General features: G+C 41.0%; 1 protein-coding gene across 2 annotated transcripts in view; it reads left to right on the top strand.

Annotated features, from left to right (window-relative positions):
- The first annotated feature begins 1,593 nt into the window (after positions 1-1,593).
- Positions 1,594-9,176, top strand: part of MFSD2B (MFSD2 lysolipid transporter B, sphingolipid) — a 28,472-nt gene continuing 20,889 nt past the window's right edge. Inside the window, exons 1-3 of one of the 2 annotated variants that reach the window (XM_081906322.1) lie at positions 1,594-1,993; positions 5,190-5,315; positions 7,549-7,673. In XM_081906322.1, coding sequence (XP_081762448.1) covers positions 1,925-1,993; positions 5,190-5,315; positions 7,549-7,673 — 320 coding nt within the window. In that variant the 5' untranslated portion in view covers positions 1,594-1,924. Of the gene's footprint in view, positions 1,994-3,241; positions 3,331-5,189; positions 5,316-7,548; positions 7,674-9,176 lie in introns of those variants that run through there. The other variant, XM_081906323.1, reaches the window with a different exon arrangement.

The raw sequence follows: 9,176 nt of genomic DNA, 5'->3' as shown, positions 1-9,176 counted from the left end.
GTTGTAGGGTAGTTGGTTTTTTCTGAGGGGGTGGTGGAATGAATACTATTAAAAGCACTGTTTCAAGCCTGAATTGTCTGTGGCTATATTTTGTCCTTGTAATTCACACATGGCTTAAAATTTGATATGTCTTTAAACAAAATAAAAAATTACTAGACATCTTTATTGAAAGTTAAAAGTACATAATTATATGTGCACTAAACATGGTGAGATGTAAATAAAAGAGAGAAAAAGAAAGAGCACCCGTGTAGAAGGGAAAGTAAAAGAGGGGACCCCAAACTCTATACTTTACAATTGTTACTGTACTTAACCAGATCTTAACTTATTACAGTATTTGTAAGAATGGATTCCAAATGTCATTGAATTTGTCCATGGCAAGTCTGCATTTATATGCAAGTCGTTCATATGTTGGGAGTTTGTATAAGTCTTCAGTTCAGTCGTACAAGGGAACCCCATTTTTATTCTTCCAGTCCATCAGTATCAGTCCTTTTTGCCGTGGTAAAATCTGATATGTGCTGCTGGGGAGGTTCAGGAGTTTCTGACGGTAACTTAATGGCACAGCGCTATAAAAAATGGGCTGAATCTTTTCCAATGCAAAAACTTGGCATCCCTGGTATATAGCATTTATGAGATTGCCGGAGCGAGACAGCACAGGCCCATGTCCAAAACCCTCTGACCTCAGCCATGAAGCTTATTGGATGATCTGAAGACTTTGCCCTTTCGGACTAGCCTACTTTGCAGGCTTGTGAGGACAAAATGAGAGGAGAGACGTAACCCTGGAAGATGCCTTGTCTTGGAGGATAGGCAATGCCTTAGAGGATAGCAGGTGTAAATACCCAGTTTAGCCCAGAAAGATTGGCCTCTATGCATCTTTTGCCAGCGATTCTGTTTGAACACCATGCTCAGGCTCCTTAAGTTTCTGTTGTAAACACAAAGCTCAGGGGTTTTATACAACAATATAAATGTGGGCCCTTGCAGTTCAGAATTGTTTGAGAGAGAAAAGGTTTAAAGGAAGCTAACGGATGGAAAGCGAGCCAGGTCCCAACTGAAGAATGGCAATTTAAGTTGACAATAGGCACGACTCGCAGACTTAACATAAGGAATAAGAGAACACAAAGAAAACGTGTTTAAAGAAGATTGGAAAACGTTTATTGAATACGTGGGAAATGTGTTGGCAGCTGAAAACGCTGGCAGCATTAAAATAAATTCAACAGTGTAAACAAGTTTTGATGGATGCAATAATGGCATAGTGTTTGTAAAACATGCTGGGATTTATGATATGTAAAACGAACCATGGAAAGAGAAGGGAAGCCATTGATATTTTGAGGATGTCAAATGAGTATTTTAAACCGTAAAAGAGAAAACTTAATAAAATTATATACAAGAAAATAAAGGAATCCAACGGATGTGACCCAAGTCCACACCAGAGGAACCGAGTTGAGGCAGTTCATCCGTGTAGAAAACACGCAGAGGCGTCCATTCGGACGTTGGGCACAGAACCCACAGCATTCAATGGGTTTCATATTTATTTATTGAACTTATGTACCTCCCTATACCCCGGGATATATACCAACATATATACCTCAGGGCGGTTCACGGAGGCAAGGAGCACTTAGGGGTTGCAGACTGAGTTACACAGAGGCTTTTTTTTTTTTTTTTAAGCACCGGGTGGGCTCTGAGGAACTGGAGGGGGCGGGAAAGGGTCGCGCGCCTCACGGGCCGCGGAGAAGCCAACTTGGCCAGGGCCGGCGGCGGCGGTTCTTCTAGGTCGATGTTGAGCGGCGAGGGGCCACCCCGTGGGCCGCTTCTCTCCCTGCCCGCCCGGGCGAAGGGAGGCTAGAGCGCCGGGCGGGCGGCCCCGCCCCTGGGCGAACCAGCGCCCGCGGGGCTCCGCTGTCGAAGGGCTGCCGTTGCCGCCGCCGCGATGGCCGGCGCGAGAATAAGCGGCACGCTGCTGCCCGAGCCGAGGCTGGAAGGGGCTTGCGACGAACAGGTGAGTCCAGAAAATTCCCTTCTTCCACACGGAGCGGCGTCCCGGCTCCCTCGCCTGGCGCCCCGAGGGGAGAGCTGCCTGCGCTCTCGTCCGTCCCTCGGGGGAAAAAAACACCACGTCGAGGCAGGGAACACCGCGAAGTCTCACCATCAAGTGCTTTTACTTAATTTAACCCGGTGGCAAAACTTGTTTTTGTTTAATCCGTAAACCGCCTGGAGTCCCGTCAATGAGAAAGGCGGGCCTAATAATAACAATAATATAGTAATTCCCCGCATCTCTTTCTTCACAAAAATGTAGCTTCATGTATCATTCTGAAGATCACAACCTCAAGCTTAAATTAAGCCAGAAGAAGTAATTGACTTTCTTGCTGGGTATTCAAAATGCTGTGAACAGCTCTGACATCTAGGTATGAAGGTTAATAATAATAATAATAATAATAATAATAATAATAATAATAATAATAATAAATTTCCCACATCTCTTTCTTCACAAAAATGTAGCTTAATGTGTCATTCTGAAGATCATGACCTCAAGCTTAAATTAAGCCAGAAGAAGCAATTGACTTTTTGGTTGGGTATTCATAATGTTCTGAACCGCTCTGACATCTAGGGATGAAGATTAATAATAATAATAATTTTTTTAAAGAATTCCCACATCTCTTTCTTCACAAAAACGTAGCTTCACATGTCATTCTGAAGATCACAACTTCAAGGTTAAATTAAGCCAGCGGAAGTTATTGACTTTCTTGCTGGGTATTCAAAATGCTTTGAACTACTCTGACATTTATGGATAAAGGGTAATAATAATAATATTATAATAATATAGTTTTTCTTCTCACTCAAAACGCGTAAGGAAAGAGCAGGAGTGGGGAAGCCTTTTTTTACCATCAGTGTGAACCAGCTGATTTATGAAGTGGTAGCTAACCTATTGTAAAGGCTGCGTAAGGTTTTTTCTGAGTATAGAGAGAAGTTTTAAGAATAAGAATGAACAAAACAAAAAGATCACAGGGCGTGAAACTCCAACTGAAATTAAAATACTGCATTCTGTAAATTAAATTAATTGCAAAATATTATAGATAGGTGCCTGTTTTAAAAATGTAAACCTTATTTGATTTTTTGGTTTAACATTGCAATGCAAACAATATGCATCTACAGAATTGCCCATTCTTCTGTGATAAACCATCACACACCCATTATTCAAACCCCTGCAAACTTAGTGAAAAGTAAATGAGAAGTAGAAGAAGAAGAAGAAGAAGTAGAAGAAGAAGAAGAAGAAGAATAATGTGGGGCAAGAAGAGTGAGTGGCTTTTAAATGTCTTGCTTTCATTCAATGAGTAGGTGAGAGAGTGTGAGGAAAAAGTCTTGCAGTACAACAGTACAAAACCTGCACTTTGCGTACAGTGCGATCCTGTACATTTTACTCAGAATAAGCCTCACTGAGTTTATTGGGACAGATAAATGTGCATCAGACTGCAGCCTAAAATATGTTCTGGTTACTTCCAAATGAAGCGAATATTGAACAAACAACTTAATATAAAAAGCTTCGCTCCTTGCAAAATGTACAATTTTTTCAAAAGATATTGTATTCAATTGTTTTCTTGCCAAAAAAATTATTTATTTATTAACTTTACCCCACCTTTTGATTCAAAATAATCCTTAAAGCAAATTACAGTTGTACCTTGCTTCTCGAACAGAATGCGTTCTGGGAGTCCATTTGACTTCCAGAACCATTCAAAAACCAATGCACGGCTTCCAATTGGCTGCAGAAGCATTCTGCAGCCGATTGGAAGCCATTCCGGACATTCAGCTTCCGAAAATCCTTCGAAAACCAGAACACTCACTTCTGGGTTTCGATCGTGCGGGAGCCGATTTGTTCGGGAGCCAAGGCATTTGAAATCCAACGTACGACAGTAAAACTAACTCAGATACAATTATTTCTCCTCCCCTGACAACATTCCTCTTGGCTAGTATGTTTTCTCCCCACCACCAATGGTCCTTCCCACTGTGTCCTGTTGCCTATTACTCCCTCCTGTTTTCACTGTTCAGAGACGGAAGGAGCTGGATACAGCAGGTGTGCTTCAATATTTATTTAGCAGCACTGAATGCTAGGTCTAGTACCTGGAAAAGCGTTGTCCCTGAAATAGTACAATTCAAAGAATAGTACAATGCAGTATTACTGAATGCATCAAGAGCATGATACTGAGGACATTCCTAGTTGTTTCCCAATTTATTTCTTATCAATAAAAAAACTGCAAGCAAATTTTTAATCTAAAAGGGTAGCCCAGAGAAAAAAGTTTGAGCACCACTTAGTTAATCCATCAATAAGCCAGTTTGTTCCTTAGAACAATAAAATAGATAAATAAAGACGAGGAAGGAATGGAACACTGGAAATTCTGTGGGTTCCAACAAGTACTGTACATGCAAAGAGAATGGAAAATGGTTGGATTTTAGAAGGCTGGAAAGCATGAAACCAACTAATGCTCACAAGATAATTTCAGAGAGTTTGTCAAAATTTCCAGTGCTCATTTCTCATTGATGAGGCCAGCCTGTAGCTTTATCTCTGAGTCCCATGTTTTGTAGTTCTTTTTCATTCTTTTCAAACTTCTGCTAGTTCAATCCTGGTCCTTTCTGATAATGAAACAGCAACAACATGGGACTGGGTGGATATTTATTTGACTGGCAGATTTTGAAATCAGTAGCTGAAAATAACCCTGTCTATGTATAGTTCTTTGTTAACAGTGTTTCAAGAATACACAAACTAAATATATGCATTAAGGTTTGCAATTGCCACTATTAATATTATTATTTTAAAAAAAACCCTGTTTGAAAACAGTGCTGCTTCTGTTCACCAAGGGGTGGCACAGAAATGGGTGTGGCGAGATTAGTGACAGTAGGAGAGTCTGGTCTGGCAAATTTATTTTAAACATTTTCTTTACAAACAAAAAAGGGCAGACAAATTCCTTCTTATGGCTAGGAGCTGCAGTGCACAGTTGATCGCCATGGCAACCATATTTGTGGGCTCCTGATTAAAATTGATTCAGACATATTGTTTCTCTGTCAATTATTTTTTAGGTGAGCAGATGCATTCTGTTGAGAGAGAGAGAGCAAGCAAGCGGTTGGAATCTATTCATAACTTTTTGAAATTTGATCGCTACTGTTTCTGTACTTGATCTTGGCCTGTCTTTTCACCTTTTCAGCTCAGCAATGAAGACAAGCTTTCGGTGTGCAGCAAATTGTGCTATGGCATTGGAGGTGCTCCAAACCAGGCTGCTAGCAGTGCCACCTCTTTCTTTCTGCAAATCTTTCTCTTAGATATAGCAATGGTGAGTAGTTATGTAAGCTCCAGGCACAAGTTAGAGAATGTCATCCTTGCCAGTGTCATGTGTGTCAACTTGGTATTCACGAGAGGTCTGGAGGATGGCAACACAAGAAGAGGCCTTTTCTGCAGTGACTCCCCATTTGCAGAATGTTCTCCCCAGGGAGGTTAGGCTGGTGCCTTCATTGTACATTTTTTGCACCAGGTAAAAATGTTCCTCTTTAACCAGACCTTTGGCTGCTTGACATCCGATACCCTTTTAAAATGTGTTGCGGGGGATTATTGGATTGTTGTGGTGGTGGTTTTAATTTTTATTATGTACTTTGTGTTTTTATATAGTGCTTTTATCTTGTGAACCACCCTGATAACTGTGAGTATAAGGTGGTATTAAAAATAAAAAATAATAAAAATTAATAATATTGAGATAATTGAGCTTGTAAACATCTCTCTTTGCTCCAGTTAGGAAGATTTGTGGAAGCACTTGCTGAACTCGTTAGGAGTAAAAAGACTTACTAATGAGTGGGAGCCATCAAATAATTGTTGAATGGGAGGAAAAGAGCGTGAAGGATATTTGCCTCACATCCCACAATAAACTGATTGTTAGAGGGGGAGCCAAATCCCCACTTCCTCCCCCAAAATCATTTAGGTAGCAAAGTGATGGTAAACCAGTCTGTCTCCCTCTATTCCACCCCCTGAACAGTCCCAGGATGCCATTTCTCGTCGGCGCAAACCAAACCTCCAGTAATCTGTTTAGGACTTTGAGTTGGTTCAGCATGCTCAGCTGGCATGGGTCCCCCAAGCCATGTCTCCTGAGTGCAGTTGCACAAATAGCTTGTAGATGGAACTGGATAATTCACGTACCTGTGTGCGGTTTTGTGGATTTTTGTTTAACCCTTTCTATGGACCACTGCTCACCTAACAGCCACGTGGTGGAGGTTCATTTAAGATGTAAAGTTTAAAATGTAAAGTTCAAATCATTTGAAGTGGTGGCTGTCTTCACAGGAGAGCTTGATTCTACTCCCCAGTGCCAGTTCAGACCTTTGGACAAATTTGTGATTAAATGGTCAAATGAGTGATTGACATGTAAACTGCAGTCTACTCCTGGTTTTTTTCCAGTTGCGTGAGCCACATGATTACTGCATATACAGTCATACCTCAGGTTGCGAACGTGATCCATGCGGGAGGCACGTTCACAACCTGCAGCATTCGCAACCCACAGTGCCGCGTCTGCGCACGCGACGCGATTCAGTGCTTCTGTGCATGCGCAAGCATTGAAACCCGGAAGTAACCCCTTCTGGTACTTCCAGGTTCAGCGCAGTCCACAACCCGAAAACGCGCAACCCACAGTGTTTGTAACTCGAGGTATGATGTAGATGCAGCCAGAATTCAGCCTTATAGGAACACCCCTTGCACTGCTATGAAAATGTTTGCATCAGCCCTCAAATGCTGTGTAGTAGTAATTCTTAACAGTGCTATTATAATAGATGAGACTATCCTTTGAAGACCACCGTAATTGCATACATTATGTAGAAAACTTCCTGAAAGTCTTCTGGGCTGTGACACTTCTTTGAAGTGAAGCTGTACATTGGGAGTGGAGAAGAACTTTGAGTTGTAACTTCTTCTCTGACAGAATTTCAGTGACAGAACGTTCATGACTCTATCACTGCTCAGTCACTAGCTAGTAATGCTTAAAAGTATTTGTCGTTGTTTGCTCTGGAAGGCCTTAATTTACCTCTTTATTTTGGGTGCCATTTCACAGACCACCTGAAAGCTATCCATGGAGCACAGTTTATGGATCACTGTGCTATTTTGTTCATTATCAGCATAGTGCTAGCTTGCTGTTCCTCACTGATGATGGAGAGTCATCTATTTGATGCCTTCAGTAGCAACCAGCATGTGGTGTTGTGTCAAACATGGACACAACACCACATGCTGGTTGCTACTGAAGGCATCAAATAGATGACTGAAGGCATCAAATAGATGACTCTCCATTTAATCTTCTATCTCACTTTTCTTAAAATATAATCAAGCTTCCATACAACTAGAATGATGCCAAAATATACAGTAAAACCAACTAGCAGTAGCACAAATGAAACCTCTAGCAACAAAATACAGTAATAGACTGCTTCTCTCATTTTATATAATGCATTGAAATACATTTTTGGAGAGTTATTTTGTGCTCTCTGATTCTTGTAATGGTTACGCCTTTCTTAAGGTAGGTGTCCTTTTTTGTTTTTCAGATTACTCCATTTCATACTTCTTTGGTGCTTTTTATTGGCAAGACATGGGGGGCAGCAGCAGACCCTGTTGCTGGCTATCTTATTAGTAAAAGCAAACGGACCAAAATTGGCCTACTTATGCCTTGGTAAGCAAGCTAGTAGTTTGGCTTATTTTCTTCTTTGCTGATTGCTTATAATAACATATTTTCCTTTGTATTCTACATGCATGCCCGGTCCCTAAGTTGGTTGATTTTTATGAACATGTTCTTGTAAAACCTATCCATTTTCCAGATTTGCAAAAGGAAAAGTACACAGCATAGCAGCAATTGGTAGCCAGGTACTTGCCATCCTTGCTGAAGTTTGGCATTCGTCTACCTTGGCTATGCTCATTCTTATGAGCCTCTTGCAGAACAAACTACGGTAACTCTTGCACATCTCTTTTTGCCCCTGGGGAAATCGTATTAGTTCCAGGTTCTTTTTTAAACAAGCTTGCTCAGATAGAAAGAGGTGCAAGCTTAAAACAAAACTACCCAATTGTGGCCAATGGAAAGGGAAGGAAAAAATAAAAAAACATTTTCTTTATAGATTTCAGACTGAGAATAAGTTAGAAAAGGGACTTGTAGATTAAACGCTGAAACGTCCACATTTGGCTTTCATAGAGCAAAGCATATATGGCCAAGAGACCTGTTGTGGGTAAGGGTGATGGCTTGCCAAAATAGATGTGTCCAGTAGTTTATCTCTGCTTAGACAAATTCACCAGAGCCAAGAGCATGTTAAATGTATGAGGCCCTGACAGGAAACAGATGCTGCAACATTGATACTCTTCTAGCTTACTCAAGGTTTGGAATGGGATAGGGGGGGATTTCTTCCCTTCCTACATTTGTAGGAAGCTTTTCTAGTGCTGGATAAAATTAAATTGTATTAAATATTATATTAAATTGTATTAAAACCATGGCTTTAACTATACGGACCTTTGTTGGCAAGGTGATGTCCCTGCTTTTTAAGATGCTATCTAGGTTTGTCATTGCTTTTCTCCCAAGGAGCAGGCGTCTTTTAATTTCGTGACTGCTGTCACCATCTGCAGTGATCATGGAGCCCAAGAAAGTAAAATCTCTCACTGCCTCCATTTCTTCCCCTTCTATTTGCCAGGAGGTGATGGGCCCAGTGGCCATGATCTTTGTTTTTTTGATGTTGAGCTTCAGACCATATTTTGCACTCTCCTCTTTCACCCTCATTAAAAGGTTCTTTAATTCCTCCTCATTTTCTGCCATCAAGGTTCTGTCATCTGCATATCTGAGGTTGTTGATATTTCTTCCGGCAATCTTAATTCTGGCTTGGAATTCATCCAACCCAGACTTTCTCATGATGAATTATGCATATAAGTTAAATAAGCGGAGAGACAATATGCAGGCTTGTTGTAGAATTTCCCAATTTTGAACCAATCAGTTGTTCCCTATCCAGTTCTAACGGTAGCTTCTTGTCCCACATAGAGATTTCTCAGGAGGCAGATGAGGTGATCAGGCACTCCCATTTCTTTAAGAATGTTCCATAGTTTGCTGTGGTCGACACAGTCAAAGGCTTTTGCATAATCAATGAAGCAGAGGTAAATGTCTTTCTGGAACCGGTCTAGACCAGTTAAATCTGGTCCA

This window comes from Podarcis melisellensis, assembly GCF_964234715.1.
Source record: "Podarcis melisellensis genome assembly, chromosome: 3".
Taxonomy (NCBI): domain Eukaryota; kingdom Metazoa; phylum Chordata; class Lepidosauria; order Squamata; family Lacertidae; genus Podarcis; species Podarcis melisellensis.
Note: the sequence above shows the minus strand (reverse complement) of the source record. Positions and strands in the feature narration are given on the sequence as shown.